Source organism: Aspergillus pseudotamarii, assembly GCF_009193445.1.
Source record: "Aspergillus pseudotamarii strain CBS 117625 unplaced genomic scaffold BDV38scaffold_31, whole genome shotgun sequence".
In the NCBI taxonomy this organism is placed as follows: domain Eukaryota; kingdom Fungi; phylum Ascomycota; class Eurotiomycetes; order Eurotiales; family Aspergillaceae; genus Aspergillus; species Aspergillus pseudotamarii.
In genome coordinates, this window is record NW_022475045.1 from 1 (window position 1) to 26,988 (window position 26,988).

Consider the following 26,988-nt stretch of genomic DNA (forward strand, 5'->3'; position numbering starts at 1 on the left):
AAAAAAAAAAAAAAAAAGAAAGAAAGAAAGAAGAAAGAGCAAAAAAAAAAAGTAAAAAGAGAAGGACAACTGCTCCCACGCGGATTTGAACCGCGGACCTCATGATTACTAGTCATGCGCTCTACCAACTGAGCCATAGGAGCTGGTTATTGAAAATCATTTTATTTATTAAATATATACGCAAGATTATTATTGTTGATTAACACACCCCTTTTGAGGTAAGTATGTACTATGTACAGAGTACATGTTACATAGATCTTAGGCACATATGATCTTCTAGTTTAGCCGTCCACGCTATAAGGTGCTTAATTGCCATCTCCTGCAATGGATAAGTAGTCTTAAGTCCCTTCTGGGTGTTGTCAGCGGCCCATGGAAACGAGACTGGCTTGGTTCTACCGAACCGAGATATATATATGGACGGCAGTGACCGTTCTAAGGTCAAAGTCACCACCGGCCAGTATGGCACCTATCAATGAATTCTGCCCATCCCACGTCCGCATCGAAGTGAGACCCAGGATACTATCACAATATCAATCAAACAAACCCACCAACGGATACACGCTTTTGAAGGATCTGGCGCAAACAGAAGAATGGGAATCCAAGTCGCGGGAAGCACACAGGTAAGTTCTTTGCTAGGGCCATAATGCCACCGCTTGTTATCCAACCCCCGGGACAAGAGCTCATATACGCCCTAGCATAAAGGTTGGCCAGTACTAGTAGCATACACGTCTCATTATACCATCATGACGTCGTAATGCCTAGTAAAACCAATCTTCCGTATGACCTTAGTTAAAGAAACTTTTTCAACCAATCCAGCTCCTATGGCTCAGTTGGTAGAGCGCATGACTAGTAATCATGAGGTCCGCGGTTCAAATCCGCGTGGGAGCAGTTGTCCTTCTCTTTTTTACTTTTATTCAGTCAATTGTATCTGACTGACATTTTGACTCACTCAGTCAACAATACATACCCCACCCCATTCCTGGATACTGTTCCGGGTCGAGCTGACCGATTTATAATAAACATGCACAGGAAACATCATTGCACAATTAAACTGTTCTTTTATTGCACTCAAGTGCGCTCGGTATCAAAGTTATGAGAAAATAGACTAACGTCGTCACATGAATACTAGCATAACATTTGGACTATCTCATATCAAACAACAGTAATGACCTAGTGGTGGAAAAGACGAGTACCCTGCTCGACGAAAACAATGCCAAGCTTCTCTGCAGTCTCGAAGACAGGGCCATCGTTTTGGCTACCGCTGGGAGCAGCGATGTACTTAACGCCGGAGCGGGCTGCACGGAAAACGTTGTCGATGAAGGGGAACTAGTGTGAAGCGAGTTAGCGATGGGGGTTTTACAGCTTAAAAGAGAACCAGGGGGATGACTTACGAAAGCATCGGACGAGACGGCAACCTCGCTCAGCTTCTCGAGCCAGGATTCCCTCTCCTCCTGAGTGAATGGAGTAGGGACCTCTTCGAAGACACGCTCATATTCGGCCTTCTCTGCCTCATTGCGAGGGGTGTTACCCGAGCAGAGCAAGTCAATAGCGTTTGCCTTGTCGGCACGCTTAGTGCCCTTCTTCCACCGAATGCCGAGGACACGGTCGTGGAAGCGCATCCACCAGTTGTCAGCCTTGTCACCGGCCAAACGAGTGCAGTGAATACGACTCTGCTGGCCAGCGCCCAGACCAACGACCTGGCCGTTGAGAGCGTAGCAGACAGAGTTGGACTGAGTGTACTTCAGAGCGATAGTAGCCACAGTGAGATCCCGCAAAGCAGAGTCAGGGAGGCTCTGGAGGTTCTTAGGCGTCACGATGGTGCTGAAGGTCTTCTGGGGAGAGATCACCACATCGTTGCGGTGCTGAGAGAGCTGAACACCGTACAAAGTACGGGTCTCCTCGGCTGCGGGAACGTAGGCCTCGTCCATCTGGAGCACGAGGTACTTGCCGCCCTTCTTCTTGGAAAGGATCTCAAGAGCCTCAGGAGAGTAGCCTGCGGCGATGACACCGTCCGAAACCTCACGCGAGATGATCTTGGCGGTGGGCACATCAACGACGTCACTGAGAGCGAGGATGTCACCGAAGCTGGACATGCGGTCGGCACCACGGGCACGAGCATAAGCCTGAGCCAGACCCGAAGTCTCAATACCAGCGATATCATCAACCATGTACACCTTACGCTCCTTCTCATTCAGGGGCACACCGACGGCAGCACCAGCGGGAGAAACGTGCTTGAAGCTAGCCGCAGCGGGGTAACCCAGCGCCTGCTTGAGCTCCTTGACCAACGCCCAGGCATTGAGAGCGTCAAGCAGGTTGACGTAACCGGGAGAGCCGTTCAGAGCCTTGAATGGGAGCTTGCCCTGGAGCATGTATGCCGAGGCAGGCTTCTGGTGGGGGTTGGTGCCGTAACGCAGAGCAATGTGCTGCTCACCGTTGCCCGCATACTGCTTACGGAAGAAACCAGAGATGGCACTGTCGTAGTCTGCGGTGTGCTCGAAGGCCTTGAGGGCATACAGCTTCCGGCTGGACTCGGTAATCTCGCCGGCATCGAGCTCCTTAAGGAACTCGGGGTAGTCCTGAGGGTCGGAAAGGATGGTGACGCGAGCGTGGTTCTTAGCCGCGGCACGGAGGAGGGTCACACCGCCAATATCGATCTCCTCGACGGCCTCTTCGATAGTGACATTAACCTTGTTGACGGTCTCCTTGAAGGGATAAAGGTTGCAAACAACGAAGTCGACCTTGGCGATCTTCTGGTCGGCCAAATCCTTCTCATCGGACTCAATGTCGCGAGCAAGGATACCACCGTGGACAGCAGGGTGGAGGGTCTTGACACGGCCACCAAGCATTTCGGGAGCATGGGTGATAGCAGAGACGTCCCTGTAGGTTCGGTACATTAGCTCCACTGACTGTCATCTTATCTGATAGATATGTGTGTAGACTGAAGAGAACTCACTCGACAGGGAATCCTGCCTCTCGGATCATCCTGGCAGTGCCACCAGAGGCGAGCAGACGGACATTGTTCTTGGCCAGGCCCTTGGCCAGGTCGAGAAGTCCGGTCTTGTCATAGACGGAGAGGATAGCTGTAAGAAATATCGCGTGTCAGCCGGCTCAATATCCATAAGAGTAACAGAAATGTCAACTGTGGGGAAACATTCGGACCACATCCACACTACTTGACAAGCAATGCAGTTCCAGAACTGCAAAGATGGATTCAATTGTCTTACCTGACTTTTGTTGAGACATTTTGAGACAGCGACCACGAGAGGCACTAGATCACGTCGAGGTCAGGAACCAGAAAGATAAGGAAAAAAAAGGGAAAAGAAAATGGAAGGAGGGGAAAAATTTATCCCCACGACCCCTCCACAGTCAACACCGCAAGCAGGTCGGAGGGGCACAACCGGGGAACAAGAAGAACAACAACAATGAAGGGAAGGTATTTATTTACCTGAATAACAGACCTGTTTTTGATCGGAAAGTAAAAACAGGGTGGGTAGTTGCCTCCTGGAACTCAGACTGATTCAATCAAGTTCTAATCGACTCCTGGTTAATGGACTAGTATTCTCTCTCTCCCTCTCTCTTCCTATACCTTTAGCTCAACTTTTCCGCGGGGTTCATTCGCCGCTTTCGGACAATCTCATGCCTGAGGCAAAGACTGAGCTTTGATTATGACTAACACGCTAGATAGAGTTTAGTCTTTCAATCACATCATAGCGGGGCAGCTTCCAGCGAACTAGTACTAACTCGGTACTATGTATCGTAATGCAGACGCGGCTGACTCATCGAAACACGACATAATCCAGAAAGCCCGCGTAGATCACATGATATACAGCACGGACCACCACAATGGACGACGTACAAAACTGCGCTCGGCTCGGCCGCAATTTCCTCTCCTTTTCTTTTTTCTTCTACATGAACAACGCAAAATCAACATTCTTCAAAAAGCGTTCCTACGAGGATATCCCCTATTGGGGTGATGCCTATGAAGTACGGAAATCGTCATAAAGAATGGAGAGGAACTGCAAACCGCAGTGTGTCGATCTTGGGTGCAGTGTCTTCTAGAACTCTTGAGTTCAGTGGAAGGGATTGCAATGATTGATTCTACACTCCTTTTTATGTTATTCTTTTATCTTTTCTCAACCTTGGGTGCGAGGATTGATCATGTTATGGTCATTGTAGAACTGGTAGTAAGGTTATTGTGTAGTTGAGAAGCTCTACGACTGGGCGTGTCAACATTGTAATTGTCAAGTCGCCGTGATTTTCTATCAATGACCACGCCGGCTAGGGTCTATCCATGCACACTTTACTACCAAAGCCGAGTAATATGACATATAGGAATCCTAGAAGCATAAATGAGAGCGCGGAGGAAGGGAACCCTGTGAATACGCTCAAATGAGTGGAATTGGGAAGTGAAAGGAAAAGGAGGATTAAAAGTTCAATGCTGGTGCCATGCTTGATTCATGCCTGGAGGGATTCCCTGCGCGCAAAAATCGCTAGTTGGCGACCAATGTTCCCAAAGCAAACGCACGCACTGAACAAAACACTGGCAACCCAAGTCCTGACTGCAAGGCTCTCTTGCGTGATACCTGTTCCCAACCCGAGATCCCGTAAAGTGCTGTTCAGGGCGGGAATCACCGTCGCGGATGCCCCCGTAGAAGGCGGCACTAAATCCGGCCTGAGTGCCAATACAATTCCCATTCCACCTACTCCCACGATAGTGGACATGAAAAAGCCTGTCTTGGTGCGATCAATGAGATACCAGAGGACGGGGTTTGCGAGAGCGAGCGTCGCCGATGCTTGTGTAGTCGATTGCCAAGGGGTCCTTCGCTATAGAAAGAAATGTCAGTCAATCGACATGGCCGGTAGAAAAAGTTTGCAATTTGGGCGTCTTACCATAGCAAATGCTACCCCAACAAAAGCGCCAACGCTCCGGACCGCTGCAACCCACGACAGAGTACGCTCTTCATTCTCTTCGTCGCTGCTCGACCGACTCGGCTGCTTGGCGTTGTCAACCGTAACGTCTTCCGAGAAAAGATCCAGGCCAGGAAGCACATTCCCCAAAACGACTCCGGCTACACCCCAGAATCCCAGGTATTCCCATGACCCGTAGTAGTGGGTGTTTTCCAGCTTCACCGGTGTAATCCAATGATTCTCGTGTAAGTGAATTGTGATGACCCCATAGACTATGCCAAAGCTGAACAAGAGGGCGGCCTTAAGTGCTTGGGGCAGGATCACACCCAGGAATAGCCCGTGACTGAGTCGTGAACGTGTCCTCTTCAGGGTGAATCGATCTGGCTTTTCCGGTACTGTGAGGGGGTTTGGCTTTTCGATGGCTGGCGTCTGAGCTTCCGTCCCCCAAGGACTGTTTTCGTCCCGGGAACCCTCGAAAGCCGTCGGTGAATAGATACCATAAAGTGTCGGGGTCGTCAAATTCATGATCGAACCGGTCCGACTGACGCTGGTAGACCCGGCATCCTTAGGGTTTAAAAGGTCTGGGTTCGCGGGTTCCGCAGGGCTCGTGGGTTCGGATGATTCGGTAGAGGCTGGAGTGAGGTCAAACACCCGTCGTGGACGGGGTCGGAGAATCGTCGGGTCGTCAGACATGACGGGCAGGGAGCTGTGGTGGAACTTTGAATTGAGGAAATATAACTGTATAAATTCAACACCGGCGGGATCGTTAAGGAGGTGAGAAGCACAGGCTCTGTTCTGGGTGATCGCCGTCTAAAGAAACCAAGGGTGATACGGCTAGATCCTCGGTCTGCTGTTGCAACAGCGACGATCCTGCCAGCAATGTCTCGTAAAAAAAAAAAGGAGGGGTTTCTGAGGATGATGTTTGAGGGAGACACGCAGGTCTGTGAGTGCCACAAGCTCTCTCACCTGGGCTGCTGCACGGACGCTCAAATCCTAGGAGGTTGAAGGAGGAAATTGGTTCGTTGAGGCGCTGGAGTGGAGTACGCGGTGCAGATAGAGGCGCGAGATCGGCTCGGCAGGGGCCAGGGTAATTATCGTCGGTGAAATGATTGAATCAAGGGCAACGAAGTATATGGACTCTAGACTAATAACCCGAGATAGAACTATATGCCCTGAGACGTGTTTTGCACTAAAGAATGTGGAATGTTTTGCGGTTGGGTGGAGGTTTTCGCCTCAAAATTGGGAGAAAATCAAATTCAGTGATCAGTCAGGTGTCAATTTCACATGCAAATCCTAAACCCTCAAACAACACCTGCAGGTTCAGTGGACGTCAATTTCCTTCCCCCCAACAGAATCCTCCGGTGATGACCAATAACTGGCTCGAAATATGCCGTACTCGAACTCTGATAGGCCTTCTGTACCCTCTCTCCGCTCGTCTCTCCGCTCGATTTGCAGCGCTTCTCTGCACCTACTGTATGATGTAGCAGTGGCACTAATACAACCCCCCCCCAAGAAAGACAAATCTTGCGAGGTCGCTTTCTCAAAGCTATGTACGGAGTACATAGTACGCACTCCATGTTCCTGGATGGCTCGATGATCATGACGTATCACTGTCTATGAGTCACCGTGCGATTGGGGAGAGCCGGTCACCGCAAAAGCATCAGCGCATGGAAAGTATCGCCACCTCTGCACTAGTCTACTAGTAACCTAGGGCTACCTCGATGCATTGACAACGTATCATTGGCTGTTAACCCCCCGTGACCCTGGGTGAGGTGGGAGACTACTAAGTAGTAGGAGTACATGCATACCATCGCTTCTAGGTATATCTTGTATGGCTGCTGTTGCCTGACATAGAAAGCCTCGACGAATCACTATTAAAAAGTTTGATTCTATTCTATTATATCCTCGAACTATATGAGGAGTCGTCGGCTGTGATACCATAGTGACATGAATATTCCATAAAGAAAAGAAATAAAGTAAGACAAGATCGTAGAAGTCAAGGATAAGCCGAAGCAGAGATAGCGATACAGAGTCAAAGGAGTGAAACCGAGGCAAAAGAAATATGAGGAGAAAAGAAACAACATCAGTGAAGAAGTATAGAATAAGACATAAAAATCGGGTACAGACGATAAGGAAAATACTGGCTCATCGATCGTCCCCTTCACACGACCAATACGGGAGCCCCTTATTCAACGATCATCTAGGGTTTCTCCGTCTTTCTCTCCTGTTCGCCTTTCCAAGCTTTTATCAACAGTATCGCCGGCAACTGATGAAGCCTCACTGGCGGCATATCCATTGCCGCCTTCAAATGCGGACGAGTTTTCGTCGCCATCACCTTCGACATCAACGTCCCCTTCTCCTTCAAGATCATCTTCATCTGCTTCATCATCATTCTCATCCGAAGACAACGCGTCTGCATCGTCATCCGCCCCCTCGCCGATGAAACTATCTTCGTAGCCTGGCTCCACAGGATGAGAAGGAAGGGGCCTTCGAGAAACACCCTCATCCTCCTCACCGCTTCCCTCGCCAAGAAGTTCGCGATCAATGTCATCAAGGCCTTCTTCTGCTTCACCATCCATATCCCCGGGCATGGATGACAGTTCCTGGTCTTGAGATGGCGCCTCGAGACTATCCTTAGTAGCACCATTAGGGGCTGCCAGTGCATCCCCAGTGGGGCGGCTTGCACGGCTCCGGTTGTTCTTAGAACGAGATGCCGACGTGCTTTTAGTTTTGGGAGTCGCCGCCGTAGAGGCATCCTTAGTCGCACCAGCGAGCTTGCGCTTAGCATTACGCGCAGCTCGAGCTCTGCTACGTGCAGAGGTGGGCACACGCCCTGTTAGGTCCGTGTCAAGACCAACTCCGCTTTGTCTCGCCTTTTGCCGCTCTTCTCTCTCCCTTTTCCGGTCTCTCCTCGGGCCATTCGCATTTTCATGGTCCCACCGGTCTAGTCGCCTTGAGGCTTTACGAATGACGGACAAGTAGAAGCTGGCACACTCGCCGTAATCTTCCTCTTCTTCAGGGTTGGGAATTAAGCCCCCCTTGCCCCACGAGTTATCCTCATCTTCCGTGTCGTAGTTATCTGGGACATTCTGCAGCAAGCGATTATAGCGGTGGAACGGGATTTCGGTTTCACGTTTCGTGCGGAGGAGCCGGTAAGCCTCATTCTTCCGTTTGGCGAGGATGTATTCAATACGCTGCCGCCTGTTTTGCTCCACAGCCAGCTGGTGCTGGGTAAGCGGGCGGGGACGGCGGGAAGAGGTCTGTTGGGGCAAAGAAGGCTCTGTAACAAACCTATTAAGAACCGGGTGACCAGAACCTGGAGGGGCCGGAGAAGAAGCGTCAGGGGTATGCTCCATTTTTGTCTTCAGGATGAGGCGCTGCTGACCAACAGAACGATTAAGAGATGAATCCCGCTTGGGTCGCTTATATCGGGAACGGGCAGATTGTCCCGGTGTTTGATAGTCATCTTCGTCATCTGGATAACGTTTGGACGAGGGGTGCAATGGAGTCGACATGGCAGATCCACGGCCTCCAAGGCCATCCCCTCGGCCAGAAAGATCGCCCGATACCTGGTCATCGTCATATCCAGGTTCCAGAAGGCCTATGAGGTATGGTTAGTGAATATCAGCATATTATTGGACGGGAAATGATGAAGAAGTACCTTTCTTAGAGCGTTTAGTTATCCTAGGGATTGGCTCTTCTTCTTCCAAGATACCTATACTGGGTCAGCTGATACAGGAAGGAAAGAACGATCAGGTCGGAACACCAACGTTTACGCTCCAAGCGTTTGGCTTCTCCATATTCGATTTCGGACTGTGTGTCCACATTTTCTTCGTTTGCCTGTTCTTCAGTGAGGCTCTCAAAGTTTGGTACTTTGATTGGCAGACCCCCAGTTCCTTCACCATCCAGGCCAGGGCCGAATGGGTTGTTCAGGGCTGCCTCAGGTGAGAAGTCACTCTCCAAATACCACCACATTAACCACAAGAAGGCCCTCGCACGACTCTTGCTGCTGAGCGTAGATCTCATGACTAGATCGAAAAAGTCACGCGGTGGGAAGAAGTGCAATTCAGATACCTTGGGAGCGTATTGGGCCATAACGAAGATAAGATGGACCGGGTTTGTCCGAGGAATTCTCTGACGTCTAATCTTATCGAGCGTATTCGGCTGATCAACATCCTCTGATGCTCCCTTAAGGATTGACTTCAGCCGCGGGGCATCCTGTAGTTGTTTGTAGGCATTGGGGTCTTGGTGTGCTTGCAAGGAAGGGATAGAATGATACGTCCGCAGTTGAGCACGCATTTCAGGGAAAACTAGGATGGCCATAAATTAATAATCGTACTGTAACATACGGGCATACTGGCACGCCCGCATGGTAGAGGAGCAAAGTTGAAGAAAGAAACATACAGTTGAGTGTGGTATTCATGCGTCCGAAGTTCACCAGTAGACAGACCATCGCCATGCTGATGGCTGCCTGTTTATCGTTTTGAAGTTTATCCTTCAGGATCTTACTTGTTTTGCTACTCTTTGCCATAGCATCGATGTAGACATCCGCAAAGTCCAGGCCTTTCTCTCCGTCTGGCCAACGAGTAAAGACCGGTGTCTTGTCTTCGAAAACAAGTTTGAGAAACTGATGTTGGATGTCTTTGCGCCATAACGGAATTCCATCCTCCTTCTTGAGATGTCTGATTTTATTCCCCGAGTAAACGGAGCCGATCGTACCGTTTGCCTGGCGTCGCGTGCCAACCGTCATGTTATGGGTTTGCTGCTCATCTTGGGGTTCGGAGTGTACGAACGAGTCGTCTGCGGCGGTGCTTTCGACTTCGGCCATGTTTAGTTCCTGGGTTTATAATGACGTTATAGGTACGAAGTCAATTGTGCTTTCCTCAACACCGCCCCCAGAGCCTTGATGTGGTAGCCTCCCGTGTGCGCCCTTGAACGGGGGTCACTGACAGCCGCGAAGAAATCGGCAGCCGGAAGCGCGTATAGCACTTCGGTTAAGAGAAAGCGAAGTATAGATGGCAGGAAAGAAATCTAAGTATAAAAAGTAAGGAAAAAGGAAAGGGGCGCTGCCTAGGAGGTGGGGATAGTGTTGGATGAGGAAAAGGGAGAAAGGAAAGGTTGTGTTAAATGACGAAGGCTGATGTGAGTTTCTTTTTGGTGCCCCATTCGGGGGATCCAGTGATTGATTGCCCTTTGCACGGGGTTCCCGTCACTAAAGTAACGATACTAAGTACTAGCGGAGTAAGGTACAGTTCATACAAGCCCAATAAATGAAACAAGATACAATACAATAGAAATAAAAATAAAAGCCAAAATAAGAATAATTCTTCCATGATTAATGAGTATTCTCGATTACCTCTCTCTACGCCTAGATATACGCCTAGATATCGATTACGCCCTTGTAAACTAATTCTTGGATATCACCTAAGCCCTTACTGGTTCGACGTCTTTAGTAGCTAGGGCTTCCACTTTTTATTCCTATCAGGATTAATGGCTTTAGGGCATCTTAGAAATTACTACAAGAAGTCGATAAGACTAGAATCAAACTTTTTGTCCTGATAAATAGCTCCCCTTCTCGCGAGACAAGTAAAGTCCCCGTGAACAGGGCCGTCTTCGGCATATCTCGTCGAGCCTATATCGCTACTGACATGAGACAATGATGTCTAGCATAACCACAAAAAATCATAAGTGCCAGCAAAAGCAGCATTCCATCCTCCACGGTCCCAAGTGCAGAGAACATAATCTTTTTGTGGACACAGCAGCTCAAGCCCAACGCCATACACAATGCAAAGAAAAATCCCTTCTCTATCACTAGCATCACGTTATCATGCACCGCCTGTCCTAGAGGCAGCGTCAAAAAGAAACAAATACCCGCCGAAGAAGGCCCGTGGTCGCAACACGCTGTTCGGTTGCCCTCGCACCTTTTCTTCCACACAGTAGTGATGCGTACCAAGAACTCCTCCAGTCATAAATGAAGCCGCCATGTAGCACCGCGTGGAGAAGAAAGCAGAACTGGGCATGAACAGTAGCGACGCATGCATAAGAAGTGAAACTTGAATGTCGGAGGTTCAGACAAATAAATAATGAAATGGAAACAACCCGCCATGAGATACCGAAAAAGTAAGAGATCTATCTTGCAAGACACGGTCGATGCGTTGCCACAGCACCAAGCAGATGAAACCATAAAAAGCACTTTTCTGAAAACGAAAAGCCGGCACTCCTGCTCGGCGCACATAGTTCAAGCGGATCTCCATATGGCCGCCTGAGAACAAAAAGGGTATCTGATAGAAGCGGTCGCAGGAGAAAGACAACGCAATCTATGATGTTCATGCAACGCCGACCAAGATGCTCTCGATTACATGAAGGGTATAACCAGGAGCAGCAACATGGTGAGATCGGACCGCATCATAAGACCATGTCTAAAATCGAGAATAAGCAAACAAAATCTGCGAAATGCTCAGAAATAGAGAACACCGATAACTCGACGTGATAAAATGAAACAAGACAATGTGAAAGAACAAAAAAGAAAATCTAAAAGGAAGTCGTGGCAGTCATGACAAAGCCGTTCCTGAGATAAAACACAAAGAAAAACAACAACTCAGGGCTCGTTCTGATCGTATCCGTCAAATGAGAGGCAAATGAAGATAAAGGGAGCCAATCAGACCTGACGGCCTCGTCAGAGACCACAACCCTGGATTTACCACCAGGAGGAAGGTCCAGTAGGGCCGGAGGGGTTTCCATAGCCGCCGCCACCGCCGCTACCGCCGTAGCCGTAGCTGCCGCCACCACCGCCGCCACCGCCGTAAGAGGGAGCACCACTACCATAGCTACCACCGTAGCCAGCACTGGGACCGCCGTAGCTGCTGCCACCGAAGGAAGGAGGACCGCCCATACCGCCGCCCACACGACGCATATCACGAGTAGCGTTGGTTCCACGGCCACGACCTCCACGGCCGCCACGGCCGCCGTATCCACTGCCCTCACGAGCAATGCTCTCCAAGAACGACGGGACCTCCTGGTGAGCCTCCTTGAGAAGGTCAATCAGATCGCGAACGACGCCGCGGTTGCCACGGTTGAAGAAGGCGGTGGCAATACCGGTGTTACCCGCACGACCGGTACGACCAATACGGTGAACATAGTCGTCGATATCAGTAGGCAGATCGTAGTTGATAACGTGAGTAACGTTGGGGATATCGAGACCACGAGCAGCGACAGCAGTAGCAACCAAAATAGGGCAACGGCCGGAACGGAACATCTCCAGAGCACGCTCACGTTCACGCTGAGTACGGTCGCCGTGAATGGCGGTGGCAGGGAAGCGCTGGTTGAGCAGGAAGTCCGACAGAGAGTCGGCCATGCGCTTGGTCTCAACGAAAATGAGAGTGAGACCGCTAGTGCCATGAGTGTGGAGAATATCTAAGAGAACCGAACGCTTGTCGTGATCTTCGACGTATTCAACTTTCTGGGTGATGTTCTCAGAGGTTGAGCCGACACGACCAACAGAAAGGAAAACATAATCCTTCAGGAAGTCGCGAGCCAGCATTTGAATGTCGCGAGGGAAGGTGGCAGAAAACATCAGAGTTTGACGGTCGTTAACATGAGGCATATCTTCACCCTCCACAATGCGGCGGATCTGAGGCTCGAAACCCATATCCAACATGCGATCAGCTTCGTCCAGGATCAAGTACTTGATGTTGACAAGAGAAATGCGGCCACGTTCAATAAGATCCACGAGACGACCAGGAGTGGCAACCAGAAGATCACAACCACGTTCAATCTGACGGAGCTGAGATCCAATATCGGCACCACCGTAGACGACACAGGGACGAACCCAGGAGCGGTAGGCGAATTTGCGAGCTTCATCGAAGATCTGAGAGACTAGCTCACGAGTCGGGGCCAAGATAAGGGACGTCGGGTAGGCCTTGCGCTGACGGCCGTAGCTGAACTGGCCGGATGCCGGGGCAGGAGTCGGGGAAGGACCGTTCTGGAAGGCCTGAGACAAGATTGGGAACAGGAAACCACCAGTCTTTCCAGAACCAGTCTGGGCACAAGCCATCAGGTCACGGCCGTTCATCACGATAGGGATGGAGTACTTCTGCACCGGGGTGGGAGTCTGATAGTGAGCGAGCTTAATGTTCGCAATTAGGTGGTCATCCAAAGGAGGGTTGGTGAATGCGTTGACGGGCTCGGGAACATTGTGACCGGAGGCTTCCACGGGGATATCGTCGTAGTTGGCAAAGTTGATACCAGTGTTCTGCTTAGAGGGGTCGTTGGGCAGGCCGAAAAGTTCACGCTCCACGCGGGCGTTGGCGGGACCGGGGATGTGCTTGCCGTCGCGCCACTGGCCATCTCCTGAGCCTCTAGCACTGCCTCCGCCATAAGAACCTCCATGACCTGGGTTTCCGTAAGCATCTGGATTAAATGATCGGCGAGAACCTTCAGTGGGAGTCCAGCTAGTGTTACCATTGGGATTGGGACCGCGAGGGCTGAAATCAGGAGCATTAGCATTAGCCCAGTTACCACCGCGAGGGCCGCCTCTGTGAGATTAAATGGTCAGTGACTCGCACACGACAGAGAGCAAGCTGCAGGGTGAATCCGGCAAAGATACATACCTCGAACCCCAAGAGTTGCCGGGGCCGTTGGGACCAGGGGCAGGGGGAGCGGCGGCGGCGGGGGCGGCGGCGGGGGCTCCGTCCATGTTCGCACCCATTTGACGTTGACGGAGATGGGGAGGGATGTAGGCAGCGCGGCCAGAGGAAGAGTTCGGGGCAGGCGCATGCTGAGATTCGTTGAGGGAAAGGCTTCCCATCTTCAAGCTGTCGGCCATCTTTGCGGTATTCCACTAACTATCCAGAGATGACAGGTAAGCAATGTATTCCAAGTTGCACGGGTGGAATGCGGGTTTCCTGGCGCAGAAATGAGATGGCGGTATATGGACGTACAAAAGACGGAAAGGGAAAAGAAGTTGCTTTTTTGTTTTTTTTTTTTTTAAAAAAAAAAAAAAACCGGGGAGCAGAAGCGCGATCTGCTTATCGTCAGAAAAACGGGAAAAGAGCGCCCGAGATTCGTATTTTGTACAGGACAAAAGGGAAAGAGAGAAACGTGAAGAAGGTAAAAAGAAGTATCCTTGTGTCTCTCTATTGAGTGGCGATCCAGATGGATCGAATATGAGTAACACAACAAGAAAAAAGGTAAAAAAAAGATTTGGGGGGTTTCGAAAGTAGAACAAGGCGATCTCCCAGATCTAACCCTCTATTAAATTGCAGAAAGAAAGAAAGGGGAAGAAAGAGAAAAAAAAATAGAAGTTGATAATATGTGGAAAAGAAAAGGAAAACCAATTTGGATTAGGGGAGGAGGTTTGAAAAAGGAAGAGGAAGAGATTAGGTTTTGTGGGAGAAGGAGAGGAAGTGAGGCAAAGCCTGACTTAATTTAGTGTTTGCAGTCACGCTCAATGACCACCAACCTGTGTGTACTTACCACGGACTGTACTGGTACCTACTCGCTCTGGGTATTTTGCATGCGGTTCCAAAAAAAAAAACTGTCTTTGGGGGATTTTTCTATTGGCACATCCAGCGTGGATTTCAAAGGCAAGGGCAAAAAAAACAAAAAAAAAAAAAATTTAAATTAAATTAAAAAAAGAGAAAAAAGTTCAGAAGCGAAGGCAAATAGGAAAAAAAAAAAAAGGTAAGTTGCGGCGCCAATAGGTAACTATGGGCTGGGCCGAGTCCTTTTTTCTTTTTTTTTTTTGCCTTTTTCAATGTTTGCCGTCACGGTGAAAAAGGGTTTTGCAGTTTTTTCAATAGAACCAACCGACCGTATCCTGTAGTACCTCCCCAAGTACAGAGTATCTTGGATCTTTAAAATTTGGCTCCTCCTGTTTCTCCCCTGTAACACTTCGGTAATTATAGAAGAACTCCATCACAAATCAATTAGATAACAATCAAGTAAAATCTGTCAAGATCTTCGAATCATCTACCTCGATAGTATTCTTGTATCATACTACCATTTGGATACCTACTGATTACTGGATAGTAATGGATACTGGAGGGGTCCTAAAAAAGTACTAGTGACTTTCTTCGGGCCAATCTGAGGGGTTTCAATGAAAACCACTTGTTGAATCGGTACATTACTTACTAGTACCTATTGAAAGCGATCAGATGCAACGATCATCGTCAATGATCGCATGTCTGTGCCTAAAAGTACGGGGTCTCCATGAGTGCAAACTCCGTAGAATTCATTTGAACAAAGACCAAGTCTTTTCTACCCTTCCTTTCATCTTTCATTTTTAGAGATAGACACAAATGAAACAACAAAGAGATCAAAATTCCATTCGGATATGTCTATACCATTCTCTACACCAAGATTCTACACTCAACACAACCCAGCTGTAAGAAAGAAATAACAATAATCATAATAATAATAATAAAATAATGATATATATCCAGATAGGCATTCTGCATTTGAAAACTGCCCACATGCATCATAGGAGAAGCAGAATCTGACATTTGCCACTCCTGGCAGTAACTAGTCACCTGACAAGGTTTGCCACGACCAAGTAGTAGTTTGAATTGTTACTGACCGCTTCTATGGGAAAAGCCTGAGTAGACACGCAAAGCGCGTTAGACGCTACGGGAGATACGTGCTAGTAAGTATGGAGACTAGTTTTAGGTACCCTCTACGGTCATAATGTATCGGTGAACTTGATTCTAATTGGATGGTTTGTCCGCGGCAACTTTTGGAAATCGTCATCCTGCATGTCTTTAAACAATGCTTTTCTCATCATTTGCTTTGCACTGGCACCGTGCCTTGCAGACCTTCCGAACAGAGATCACTATAAGGGCAACGGCAACAAGGAATACTACAAATCCGGAAAGAGAATAAGAGGAAGCATAAGCGCTTGCTGATGCGGGTGCTGGTGCTGGTGAAGATGGTGCTGGAGTTTCTGATGGCTCCTCAATAACGATGTCTTCTTTAGAGGTCAAGAACTATCAGCACTTTTCAAACTCTTCCAAGAATCAAACATTGACCCGGAGAAGGTCTACAGCTCCTTGTGGCTACCTTTGTCCTCAGACTCCAGCTCTCCACTCTTGACGATCTTGACCACCTGTTGGGGCTTGTCGCCAGGAGCCTTGGGAACGTTTTCGATGGCTTCAACCACCTCATAACCTTCAAGGACCTCACCGAAAACAACGTGGCGGCCATCGAGCCATCTATACCGCTTGTCAGCATGCTTTCTCTGCGAGTCTCTTCGTAAAGCCGTAATATTAATGCAGGAGATACATACGGAGTAGGAACAGTAGTGATGAAGAACTGGGAGCCGTTGGTATCCTTGCCGGCGTTGGCCATGCTTAGGAGTCCCTTCTTGGTGTGCCTAATCTTGAAGTTCTCATCCTTGAACTTCTCGCCATAGATGGACTTTCCGCCAGTGCCTTGATGCCAAACGTCAGCCTGTGCTATACTCTTCAGGTTCGAAAAGGGGAAGCTTACCGTCACCGCGGGTGAAGTCACCACCCTGGATCATGAACTCCTTAATGACACGGTGGAAGGTAGAGCCCTCATAACCAAAACCCTTCTCGCCGGTAGCGAGAGCCCTTAAGCGTTTAATATTAGTACACAAAATATCCAGATACAATATCAAGATAATCATACCGGAAGTTCTCGGCGGTCTGTCCAAGAAACTTTTATTAGCATAATCCTAGACAAGGTATGTAGGCAGTAAGGATCATTACCTTGGGAACGGTCTTGCCGTACAATCCGAGCACCACTCTGCCCAAAGGCTTATCACTGTGCTCAATATCGAAGTACACCTATACAAAGTTAGTCAATGAGCATACATTGAGAGAAGCAACAATTATCAATAGCGACGTGGACAGAGTATGTACCTTAGAGGTGATCTTCGGGCCACGGGGCTGATTAGCTTCTTCGGCGTGGACTAGAGCCAGTCCAACCGCCAGAAGGAAGAAAAACGATAAGAAGAGGTTTCTGAAGTTCATGGTAACTTAGACTGTCTCCGTTTCCTGGAGATCCTCAACAATGACTTGGAAGAGTACAATTGGAGTGGAAGGAAGAATCGCGGGACTGAAGGGCCAGCTTTCAATTGCGGAGATGCCAAGACGCCGTTATCCCCAATGGAGGCAAAGTTTGTAATTTGAGCTTGGATATGTGTAATTTTCCCCTCGAGGGTGGTGTAAGGTCGCCCCAGAAACTTAAATCTTACAGGGGGTGTATTGAAATTTACGAAAGCTAAACCGGAGGAATGTTGTTGCGACGTGATTTCTTCCACGCTCCGGAGGTCAATCATTGCGCCGGAGGGACATTAGCGGAGTGCAGTTTGTCCCATTTCTAGCAGACCAGGTTCATCCAGTCAGGCAAGATGGTACGCTATCTTCTATCTCATTTTCAAGAGTTCAGGGCTCACGGCTAATGGTTCACTTAGGTCTTCATCCTGGGCGTGAACTTCCCTGAGCGGAACCTCGTCAAGGCAAGCACTCTAGCCAACCAATGCACTATAGTATCCTTACCGAATCTAACACTCTCAACAGAAATCGCTCCAGTCCTTTTTCGGTATTGGCAACAATGCCTCTTCACGCCTTCTAGCCCGCTTCCACATCCACCCCACATGCAAAGTCGGCGAACTGGCAAACAAGCAGGTCCTCGACATCACGGCTGCTTTGTCCGAGATGAAAATCGAGAACGACCTTCGCAGACAATACCTGGATGATATCAAACGCTTGAAGGAGACGGGTACATACCGGGGTAGACGACATGCATTGGGACTCCCAGTTCGTGGACAGAGGACGAGAACTCAGGTTGGTTTTGCTCCCATATTTGTTCTCCTGTTTCTCAGGTTGTGCAGGGGCTAATGCTTGTCTGTATAGATCAAAACTGCTGTCAAGCTCAATCGTATGGAAAGAAGGCTCTGAGCTCACTACACCGACTATTTGTACTTTGTTGGACCTCGCGATCTTTATGTGGGGGGCATGGCATGGCGTTTATCTTTAATTTCTTGTAATTGAGTATCGGATACAGTTCAAAAACTCATGAGATGTACTATATCTAGAGAAGGAATATGCAGCCAAAAGAATGCTGTATCCCGTCTTTGTGTCTCGCAGGATTTATAAGCATCTGAAAGGACATCGAGTTGTATAGTAGCAAAAGAAAAAAAAATAATTAGAGAATCTCAACTTTTCATCCTATAGCAAAACGCCAGGCCCATATGTGCAACTTATTCTACGCAGAAGATAAGACGCCTTCGCCCCGATTGATCTGGATCCTCTTGTCCTCACCGGCACTGACAATGCCTACTGTTCCATCCCAGGCCACACCAAAAACTTTGACGCCCTCTCCACCGACACGCTTGGCCTCAGATTTACCTTGTTCTTCCAGACTCTTGCGGGAAATGGAATATACACTCTCCCCAACCACACCATCCTTGTCTGTCTTCGTGGCCCGGATATCCCAAATCCGACATGTACCATCATGACTTCCACTAATGAGACCATAGGAACTCTTAGGATCACGAGCCAACGAGACAACTGCGTTTGTGTGGCCTCGCAGAGTCATGGCCGCAATTGTAGTTGCTGACACCCGAGGGTCGATTAGGGTGATATGGCGAGCGGATGTTCCTGCGGCGAGCAGGTGGTGTTCAGGGAGGTGCTCAAGTGAGAGCAGTGAGTGAGCTGTTGTCCGAGTATCCACAAGTGTAGCAGTCACAAGATCCCATGTACGCAGAGAATGGTCCCAAGAAGCTGAATAACCGACAGTAGAATCATTAGAGTCGAAGATCGCAGCCGACACAGGCGCAGTGTGGGAAGACAAGAGTGCCAGGGATCCACGTTGCGGGGTGGTCACAGACGAATTCAGCTTTCTCCTCTTGGAGCTCCTCAAGGCAGCAGATGGCAATAGATCCTCTGGAGCGGCTGGTGCATCTGATTTCTTGGTTGACCAGAAGCCTATGCTGTGGTCTGACGAGGCGGAAAGTATGCGATTCGAAGGCGCATGTACAGACAATGAGTTGATAGGACCCTCATGCCCATACAACTCGAGCTGAGGCACTATATTGCCCGAGAAACCATCCCCATCCTCAGAATACTTCCACAGACGCACTGTTCGGTCGAGACCTGCGGAAACAATCGAATTTGGGGAAATGAACTTGGCGGCTTTGATAGAGGCGGTATGACCACCATCAGCGGCAGATGGAGAGGTTGCAACTATCTGAGACGACATATTCCACACTCGAAGCAGACCATCATAGCTGCCAGAGAGGATCCTTTCTTGACCCGCAGCAATTGTTGCAGAGGCCAAAGAAGCGGCGGGCGAGGTCGTGGAAAGCACATCAACCGAGCTTACCCAGTCGTCATGCTCAAACGATGCAATATGCAGAGGTGGAATCAAGGCTCTCACATATTCGATTTCTAGAGTAGTTTCCGCAGAGATACCATTGGCAGTCAGGTATTCATCGATCGAAGTTCGGAGGAAAGACCCGTTGATCAAAAATTCGAATGGAATTGGCTTATCATTGCCAAGGAGATTGTTCACCAACGTCGAGAGTGCATATCTTCGAAGACCTACATAATTAGATCTCTGCAGGAAAAACAGACACCAGGAAGATGCAAGGACCGGCGTAAGATAACCTCACCTGTGGGAACGAGAATCGGGCCGGTATTCTCAGGTAGTGCAATGTCTTCTTGTTTGCTAGTGAGCTGCACACGAACCTGCCTCTGCGCAGAGGCCGCAGCCGAAGTGGGATTTGTGCCCTCGCTCATTTTGGGACCGTAAAAGCACAAATGGAACTGGAGATTCTGAAGTGGCGTTGTCGAAAATCGAATCGGTTCGCAGTGGGCAAAACCTGCGCAAACTGAGGAAAAAATACGGCGACCGGTGCGGCCAATTGCGCAAAGCGCGGAGATTCCCCGCAGTCAGCCTACAAGAACTATGTACTATACACAATACTGTTCTTTGCCCTAGCCCTATAATCTGTAGTTACTATGGTCGAATTGCCTGTCATATTATACTCCTCTATTATATACGATACATTTGAGCCTCTTTCCTATCATCTCGAGACTCGTCGAATCTCTGCAATTGCCTTCCGCCTGTAGTCAGACTCAGCGAAAAGAGCCTTGATAAGATCAACCACTTCATCAGCCGAGAATTCTAAACGTAGTTCGCCTTCTTGCCAGAGGAACTTAATGTCGGCCAACGAACTTTCCAATATGTTGATAAGATACTGGAATTTCAGCCAGTGTCGCACGTAGACAGCGGTCATCGGTACACGTGCATGATCATCCGCTGTCTCTGGCATGAACAGATCTTCCAGCTTAGAGACTTGGTTGCAGAATATTACAAGCTGTTGGGACTGAGCCTCCGATATATCACCTAATTCTTCAATCTCGATGATGATCTTGTTGATAACTGTCGAAACCAGAGAACCAACAGACTGAAGTAGTGCGGAATGTGACAGGATTGGTTGCCATTCCTTGTAGACGTCATGGATTCTGTCAACAGTTGCACTGACGGCATTTTCACATTCTCCCAGGAATGGTTGCTCAGAACATTGGCTAAAGCCTTGTGCACCGTCCAGCAGGTCTGTGACAATGGTGCGCTGCGTTTGCATCTCTTTGCTGTAAGCGAATTTGCCGCACTTCTCGAGCGCATCGATATCAGCATGGAGCCTGGAGAGCTGATGTTCCTCTGAAAGATTGCGCACTTTGTCAGCAAGATACAAGCTGTCATTGTATAGGTACATTTGCCCTGAGTTGAGTTTAAGACCGTAGAACGATGACGCCGTGGCCTTGAACATGGCGAGTATCAAGGTCGGAAGCGCAAGTAAGCCTGCACCAGAGGAAACAACGCGGGAGTGGGAATGTCTGGAACAGAGTCAGTACATGTGCGGGTATCCACGTCAACATCAACTTACGTTGGCTGGGATATAGCTTCAGAGTCTTCGATTTGCTGCTGAATGATTTTGAGGATAGAATCGGGTATGTCGGTTACGGTGTACTGCTCTTTCAGTGTGACCTCCCGTGGAGAGGTATGATGTGATGAATCTTTCCCGTTGACAGATTTGCCCACATTTGTACTTTTAACCTGTGCGCCATCGAGTTGCTCTTCCTCATCTTCGTCTCCCCAGCCCCACGCATCGGCAGCGTCATCTTCAGCAGGTAAATCAGGTTTTGTTTCAGTTGTGTTCTCTTCGGTATCATCATCCAGACCCCATGCGCTGACATCCTCTTCGTCTTCTTTATTTCCAGAATGCTTCGCTGTGGTCTCATGTTCGTTGTCGTCATCCCAGCCAGCATCCCAATCATCAGTCGTATTCTCCAGTAGAACCTCATCCTTACCAGAAACCTCCTCTTTTTCGACACGTTCTACCTGCTTCGTGGTACCTTGGCTCACGGCCAGGACTTTGCGAACTTGGTCCAGTGAATCCACTCGACGCCTAGTGAGCCATAAACGAGGGGCCTGATTGACCCAAGAAACAAGTTCCTCATACCCCCGCCACCCGAATGTTTCGATCGTATTTGTGAACTTTAAAACATGGTTCAAGATATTTTCGAACATACTCAGACCTTCAAGCTCTGTGGGTATGGCAGAAGACAGCCAGTAGGAGATGACCTTCGACGAGAGTGTTGGGATGAGGGAACTCGAAAATGAGTCCGAGATTGTTGCTGGAAGGTGTTGGCGTAGGAAGCCCAAGACTGTGGCGAGGCGGTCCAAAACCTCAGGCACTGATGCCTTCGATGGTTGGGATTCTACTCGAATTGATGCCTCTCCGACCTGGACGCCACGGCTTTGTCCTTCAATTCCGGGCAGTAGAATAGGCTCGAAAAGGGTGGCAATTAAGTCCTTCTCGAACTTATTTTTGCACAACGCGAGCATATCAAGGTGGACCAGAGCCGCGATAGTTTCTTCCAATGGATACCCTGTTTTGTTCAATAAAAGTTTCCAGATCCAGGTCTGGGAGAATTGCTTACCATTGTCATTCAAAAGTGTCAAAACACTCGCCTTTCTGTCAACGTTCAACTGCTTCCTCCAGCGACCACGGAGGTACTCCGCAATTTCCCTCCGCAGTTCGCTGACATTTCCTAATAATACATGCATGACAGTTGTGTTTGAAAAGAGATTGTCTTTTTTAATGGCTTGCTCGGTCGCTTCTAATGTTTTGATTGCGTCCATGACTTGACCCTCTCCGAGGATGTCCCGCCCAGCATCGAGTCGCTGACATAGTCGTTGTACCTCTTCAAGTGTGTACGTTACAGCTTGGTTGAATGCGATTTCGGTTTCAACCAATTGGAACTTGGCAGCGGCATCTTCAACCTTCAATTGTAAAGGGTTTGTATTTTCATGCTGCGCGACAATCTCCCTCGCAGTGACACGAGATCGCTCAATGTCAACATGAAGCTGTTTTGCTTGCGAAATCCACCCATCGGCATCGAAGTCATTGTCTCGGCTCAGTGCAGTGATCTCCGCCTAGTTGACATGAAGCATAAGTATATCGTGGATTAGTCGCAGGGGCAATAGCGTTGGGAGCAGCGCGTGGTTCCCAGTTGGTGCTACTCACCTCCACTTCCTCCCTTGCCTTTGATATAAGCTCTAACTCTTTTGCGAGAGCAGATACTGGAAACTCCGCGACAATGACATTCTCAGATGTTGGGTAGATGCCTTCCGTTACAAAACCAAGCACTGACTGGCTTATCTCCTGCTCCGATGCCTTGTGGGCCATAGTAAACCTGTTTGATTGTGACCAGCTCTGTCGTTCCTCAACGAATGATAAAGCCCCTCTGCAGACAGAACCAACGCGAGTAACCCGATCCGTTACTCACTATCGGCAGATCGGAAAACACCTTAGAACTGAATTGCCTGGAATGGTTGGCAGCAACAAACAGAGGAGAAGAGGAAACGAGCTGTCAGCTCCATGTGACTTCATCGCTTTCACCGCCTTGGTCCCAATTCACGAGCATTCAATTGGAGGGATTTTGGTGGACTATGAGTTGTTAATTTCTTAATTCTGTTGTTCAATTTAACTGTTTCGTTTCTGTACATTCCTTGTAATCCTCGTTGGCCTATGCAGAGGTCATGTCCTCAGTATCTCTACATGTGTAATTGAGCATTTGTTGGCGTGGTGATCCTCCAAAACAACGGGACCCAAACTCCACTCTCTCGCCGTCACAGTTCGAGGGGACCGAAACCCAACTGCGGCCAACGACGTCCTTGGAACATTAATGTCAGCTGTTAAGCAGAGTTCATCGTGCTGTCTCGATTCTTCTTACGAGGCCTGTCTTGGGCAAAACCTATTCGATCCATGTAAGTTCTTATCGTCAACTCACCATTTTTGGGAAGAGGGAGAAAAAAAAAAAAAAAAAGGGGAAAAAGAAACAGCCCCTCTTCTATCAAGTGGCATAAAAAGACACTGTTACCCATTGGGGGTATTATGTCAACAAATTTGTTTCAGCATGTTTTTCTTTTTTTGAATACTGTTCAACTTAGTCTGCTTCTTCAATGTCCTGTTTGTATTTTAGTTTACTTTGATTTAGTAGTGAAATTTGTGCTTTATCCTGTGGTCTAGCGTTGCTATATAGTATCGCTTACTGACCCCTGTACAGATCATTGTTACAAACAACGATCGCAAATTCTGGGTTTAAGGTTCATCTTCAGAGGTTCTCAGGGTCGCTTAGCAAAATGTCCCCGAGTCAGAAAAGCCATTTCAAGTTACTACAGAAATTCAAACCGGACTACTCGCCAAGCGAATTTGTCCAGTATGAGTCTGAGAGAACTGGCATGCGGGTCGTGGTCATCGACCAGAAAGGCCCTAAGGTAACAGGATACTTTGTCCTTGCCACAGAAATCCATGATGATTCGGGAGCTCCCCATACGTTGGAGCATCTGTGCTTCATGGGTTCTCGCAATTACAGGTACAAGGGATTTCTTGATAAGCTCGCTACGCGGGTTTATTCGAGTACCAATGCCTGGACTGCCACAGACCATACGGCGTACACGCTTGACACAGCGGGCTGGGAAGGATTTGCCCAGATTTTGCCCGTATACCTCGAGCATGTAATTGCCCCAACCTTGACAGACGAAGGCTGCTACACAGAAGTACATCACATCGACGGAACTGGAAACGATGCAGGTGTTGTGTACTCAGAAATGCAGGGTGTGCAGAATAACGCTGCAGAACTGATAGACTTGAGTGCTCGTCGTTTGATTTACCCACCAGGTGTGGGCTTCCGTTATGAGACTGGTGGTATGATGGAGCAGCTCCGTGTTCTCACGGCAGAGAGAATCAGAGAATTTCACCGAGAGATGTATCAGCCGAAAAACCTTTGCCTGATCATCACCGGCGAGGTCGACCATGCCAATATGCTTGAGACTCTGGACAAGTTTGAAGATACCATTCTGGATGTTATTCCCAGTCCAGATGCTCCGTTCAAGCGACCATGGGTGGACTCCAAGCAGGCCCCGTCATTGGAAAAGTCTATTGTGGAGAAGGTAGAGTTTCCGGAAGAGGATGAATCGTTTGGAGAGATCGAGATCAGATTTCTGGGACCGGATTCTACTGATCCCGTTCAAAGTAAGCAGTAAACCCTTTCTTTCATCTCACAACTATGCTCACACTTCAAAGCCGGGGCCCTCAATGTTACACTTCTGTACCTTGCTGGATCATCCGCTTCGCTTTTAGACAACATCCTCGTCGAAAAGGAACAGCTGGCAAGTGCAGTCTACTATACCACTGAAGACCACCCCTCTTTTGAGATTCGGTTCACCCTGACCAGTGTGGAAACCGATAAACTAGCTCAGGTGGAACAGCGCTTCTTTGAAGTTCTGAAGGATGCGATGGAGAAAGAGCTCGACATGAACTATCTGAAAGAATGCATTGACCGGCAAAGGCGGACCTGGAAATTTTCTACAGAAAGCTCCGCTTCCTCTCTCGCTGAGTACGTTATCTCGGATTTTCTCTTTGGAAAAAGGGATGGTTCGACTCTCCTAGATGTCGCGACATTGAAAGAGTATGATGTACTAGAGAAGTGGAGTGAGAATGAATGGCGGAGTTTCATTAAGAGGTGGATTTCGGATGCTCCCCATGTCACTATTTTGGGCGTGCCATCCATGAAGATGTCTGAGACACTGAAAAAAGAGGAAGAAGCCAGAGTGACAGCACAGAAGAAGCGTCTTGGTGAAGCAGGCCTGAAGCAGCTCGCTGAGAAGCTTGAGAAAGCAAAGGCAGAGAACGACAAGGAGATTCCCAAGGATATGCTGGAGAGATTCAGCATCCCTGGGATTGAATCAATCCATTTTGTGGAAACCACCACGGCCAGATCTGGTGCTGCTTTGAAGGCGGGACGCCCTGACCATACTGCGCAGAAGCTCATAGACGCTGATGGCTCGGAAATGCCTCTGTTTATCCACTTTGAGCATATTCCGAGTAATTTCGTCCAGCTTTCCCTCCTTATCTCAGCTCAGTCTGTTCCGGTTCAACTTCGCCCCCTTCTTTCTATCTACACCGAAGCTTTCTTTAACCTCCCAGTTCAGCGTGATGGAAAAACCATCAACTTCGAACAGGTGGTTGTTGAGCTGGAGAGGGACACAGTTGGATATGCGATGGAAAATGCCAGAAGTCTAGGCAACTCAGAAATGCTGCGTATCTCCTTCCAAGTCGAGCTGGAGAAATATAACACGGCGATTGCATGGCTTCAGGAGTTGTCATGGAACTCAATTTTCGACGTGGAGCGACTGCGAGCAATTACCAGCCGCCTTCTCTCCGACGTGCCTGATTCAAAGCGTAGCGGCGATGACATGCTCGCAGCGGTGCATGTCATGGTCCACTACGCAGCTGAGTCCATCGTCCGCGCCCGAAGCACCCTGGTGAAGGCACGCTATCTCAAGAGGATCAAGAAACAGTTGGCTGAGGAACCAGAACTCGTGGTCTCCCGCATGGAAGAAATCCGAAAGGCACTCTTCCAGTTTGAAAACATGCGAGTGCTAGTCATTGCTGACCTTGAGAAGCTCAAGAGTCCTGTCTCTGCCTGGGAGCCATTTGTCGAGCGACTTGGTGCGATTTCTACCCTCCAGCCCATTACAGCAAGAAGGGCCTTGCTGAGTGAGGCCGGTCAAAATTTGGGTGGAGAGTCCTACGTGGTTCCTATGCCCACTATTGACTCGTCGTTCGCATATGCAACCGCTCGAGGCCTTGATTCGTACAACGACCCCAGGCTTCCTGCACTATTGGTTGCAATTGCCTACATGAACGCAGTTGAGGGTCCTCTCTGGGTTGCAGTTCGTGGCACTGGTCTGGCATATGGCACCAACTTTGCTTACAACGTCGACACTGGTTTTGTCAACTTTGACGTGTACCGGTCTCCTAACGCTCACAAGGCTTTCGAGTCGAGCAAGCAGATTGTCAAGGACCATCTATCCGGTGCTATCCCGTTCGACCCTCTGATGCTGGAGGGATCAATCAGCAGCATCGTGGTTAGCTATGCCAACGAGCAGGCGACCATTGCTGGCGCAGCCCAGGGCAGCTTTACCCGCCAGGTCGTGCGCAGCTTGCCCAGCGACTACAAGGAGAAGATGCTTCGGCAGGTTCGGAACATCAGCGTTGATGATATCAAGGGCGCTCTCCGGGACATCATTCTTCCCCTGTTTGATCCCAAGACGGCTAACATCGTTATTACCTGCGCTACTGTGCTTGAAGAGGTATGATCACAACTGACTACCCTACTGTATAAAGCGCTCAATGCTAACCAGTTCGTTCAGACTATCAAAGAAGGTCTCCAGTCGTCCGGCTTCACTCCCGAGGTGCAGCCGCTCAAGGACTTCGAGGACGATTACGGCTTGAAGGTCGGTGATGACGAGGACGAGGAATCCGACGACGACGAAGATGATGACGAGTATGAGACTGGATCGGAAGATGACGAAGACGACGAAGACGACGAGTGATGCTTTTCAATAACGAATCGGGTAGATATATTTTACGATGATTGGAATGGTATACATCGAGATTTGGCATGAAATAAGCGATCAGTAGATGAAGACAGGCAACTGCTGCAGCAATAGAAAAGGCCATGGATTAGGAAACTCAATCTA

The 26,988-nt window shown here is 48.9% G+C and overlaps 7 protein-coding genes and 2 non-coding genes across 9 annotated transcripts; 3 read left to right on the top strand and 6 right to left on the bottom strand.

The window, feature by feature from the left end:
* Positions 1-70: 70 nt before the first annotated feature.
* Positions 71-143, bottom strand: BDV38DRAFT_t141. The gene has a single exon. It is a non-coding gene; the product is annotated as a tRNA-Thr (tRNA).
* Positions 144-815: 672 nt separating this feature from the next.
* Positions 816-888, top strand: BDV38DRAFT_t137. The gene has a single exon. It is a non-coding gene; the product is annotated as a tRNA-Thr (tRNA).
* A 24-nt stretch (positions 889-912) lies between these two features.
* BDV38DRAFT_101518 (phosphoribosylaminoimidazolecarboxamide formyltransferase/IMP cyclohydrolase) lies at positions 913-3,496 on the bottom strand. Its single transcript, XM_032050849.1, has 4 exons — positions 3,225-3,496; positions 2,954-3,080; positions 1,392-2,877; positions 913-1,326 (listed from the first exon to the last, which is right to left on the bottom strand). Exons 1-4 carry the CDS (start codon positions 3,241-3,243, stop codon positions 1,171-1,173), a joined length of 1,788 nt encoding a protein of 595 aa, XP_031912870.1. The 5' UTR covers positions 3,244-3,496; the 3' UTR covers positions 913-1,170.
* Positions 3,497-4,214: 718 nt separating this feature from the next.
* BDV38DRAFT_101509 (INSIG family protein) lies at positions 4,215-5,905 on the bottom strand. The gene is made up of 2 exons (XM_032050848.1): positions 4,891-5,905; positions 4,215-4,824 (listed from the first exon to the last, which is right to left on the bottom strand). The coding sequence occupies exons 1-2, from the start codon at positions 5,599-5,601 to the stop codon at positions 4,456-4,458; spliced, it is 1,080 nt and encodes a 359-aa protein (XP_031912871.1). The 5' UTR covers positions 5,602-5,905; the 3' UTR covers positions 4,215-4,455.
* Positions 5,906-7,097: 1,192 nt separating this feature from the next.
* BDV38DRAFT_271683 (DEAD/DEAH box helicase) lies at positions 7,098-13,732 on the bottom strand (the record flags this gene model as incomplete). Its single annotated transcript, XM_032057362.1, has 8 exons — positions 7,098-8,509; positions 8,570-8,623; positions 8,679-9,218; positions 9,313-9,726; positions 9,859-9,978; positions 10,512-10,540; positions 11,610-13,442; positions 13,518-13,732. The coding sequence occupies 8 exons, from the start codon at positions 13,730-13,732 to the stop codon at positions 7,098-7,100; spliced, it is 4,617 nt and encodes a 1,538-aa protein (XP_031912872.1).
* Positions 13,733-15,418: 1,686 nt separating this feature from the next.
* On the bottom strand, positions 15,419-16,973 carry BDV38DRAFT_248312 (peptidylprolyl isomerase). The gene is made up of 6 exons (XM_032054716.1): positions 16,788-16,973; positions 16,635-16,712; positions 16,555-16,571; positions 16,393-16,496; positions 16,190-16,334; positions 15,419-16,115 (listed from the first exon to the last, which is right to left on the bottom strand). Exons 1-6 carry the CDS (start codon positions 16,896-16,898, stop codon positions 15,944-15,946), a joined length of 627 nt encoding a protein of 208 aa, XP_031912873.1. The 5' UTR covers positions 16,899-16,973; the 3' UTR covers positions 15,419-15,943.
* Positions 16,974-17,215: 242 nt separating this feature from the next.
* Positions 17,216-17,982, top strand: BDV38DRAFT_101702 (mitochondrial 37S ribosomal protein uS13m). The gene is made up of 4 exons (XM_032050850.1): positions 17,216-17,281; positions 17,342-17,386; positions 17,448-17,714; positions 17,784-17,982. The coding sequence occupies exons 1-4, from the start codon at positions 17,279-17,281 to the stop codon at positions 17,826-17,828; spliced, it is 360 nt and encodes a 119-aa protein (XP_031912874.1). The 5' UTR covers positions 17,216-17,278; the 3' UTR covers positions 17,829-17,982.
* A 153-nt stretch (positions 17,983-18,135) lies between these two features.
* On the bottom strand, positions 18,136-22,627 carry BDV38DRAFT_271685 (uncharacterized protein; the record flags this gene model as incomplete). Its single annotated transcript, XM_032057363.1, has 5 exons — positions 18,136-19,472; positions 19,544-19,706; positions 19,970-20,771; positions 20,822-22,374; positions 22,466-22,627. The coding sequence occupies 5 exons, from the start codon at positions 22,625-22,627 to the stop codon at positions 18,136-18,138; spliced, it is 4,017 nt and encodes a 1,338-aa protein (XP_031912875.1).
* Positions 22,628-22,934: 307 nt separating this feature from the next.
* On the top strand, positions 22,935-26,963 carry BDV38DRAFT_248322 (putative zinc metalloprotease). The gene is made up of 4 exons (XM_032054717.1): positions 22,935-23,208; positions 23,508-24,475; positions 24,527-26,598; positions 26,659-26,963. The coding sequence occupies exons 2-4, from the start codon at positions 23,584-23,586 to the stop codon at positions 26,839-26,841; spliced, it is 3,147 nt and encodes a 1,048-aa protein (XP_031912876.1). The 5' UTR covers positions 22,935-23,208; positions 23,508-23,583; the 3' UTR covers positions 26,842-26,963.
* Positions 26,964-26,988: the final 25 nt, after the last annotated feature.

Bases quoted from the DNA above. Each gene is read 5' to 3' on its own strand.
- BDV38DRAFT_101518 (XM_032050849.1), bottom strand. The intron at 2,878-2,953 runs GTGAGTTCTCTT...CCGAACCTACAG, and splicing joins GAGGCAGGATTCCCTGTCGA to GGACGTCTCTGCTATCACCC. The intron at 1,327-1,391 runs GTAAGTCATCCC...GCTTCACACTAG, and splicing joins CCGTCTCGTCCGATGCTTTC to TTCCCCTTCATCGACAACGT.
- BDV38DRAFT_101509 (XM_032050848.1), bottom strand. From the start codon at position 5,601: ATGTCTGACGACCCGACGATTCTCCGACCCCGTCCACGACGGGTGTTT. The intron at 4,825-4,890 runs GTAAGACGCCCA...TTCTTTCTATAG, and splicing joins TTGGGGTAGCATTTGCTATG to CGAAGGACCCCTTGGCAATC.
- BDV38DRAFT_248312 (XM_032054716.1), bottom strand. From the start codon at position 16,898: ATGAACTTCAGAAACCTCTTCTTATCGTTTTTCTTCCTTCTGGCGGTT. The intron at 16,713-16,787 runs GTACATACTCTG...AACTTTGTATAG, and splicing joins GCCCGAAGATCACCTCTAAG to GTGTACTTCGATATTGAGCA. The intron at 16,335-16,392 runs GTAAGCTTCCCC...TTTGGCATCAAG, and splicing joins TGACTTCACCCGCGGTGACG to GCACTGGCGGAAAGTCCATC.
- BDV38DRAFT_101702 (XM_032050850.1), top strand. The intron at 17,387-17,447 runs GCAAGCACTCTA...CACTCTCAACAG, and splicing joins CTGAGCGGAACCTCGTCAAG to AAATCGCTCCAGTCCTTTTT. The intron at 17,715-17,783 runs GTTGGTTTTGCT...TTGTCTGTATAG, and splicing joins GACAGAGGACGAGAACTCAG to ATCAAAACTGCTGTCAAGCT.
- BDV38DRAFT_248322 (XM_032054717.1), top strand. From the start codon at position 23,584: ATGTCCCCGAGTCAGAAAAGCCATTTCAAGTTACTACAGAAATTCAAA. The intron at 24,476-24,526 runs GTAAGCAGTAAA...CACACTTCAAAG, and splicing joins TTCTACTGATCCCGTTCAAA to CCGGGGCCCTCAATGTTACA. The intron at 26,599-26,658 runs GTATGATCACAA...CAGTTCGTTCAG, and splicing joins GCGCTACTGTGCTTGAAGAG to ACTATCAAAGAAGGTCTCCA.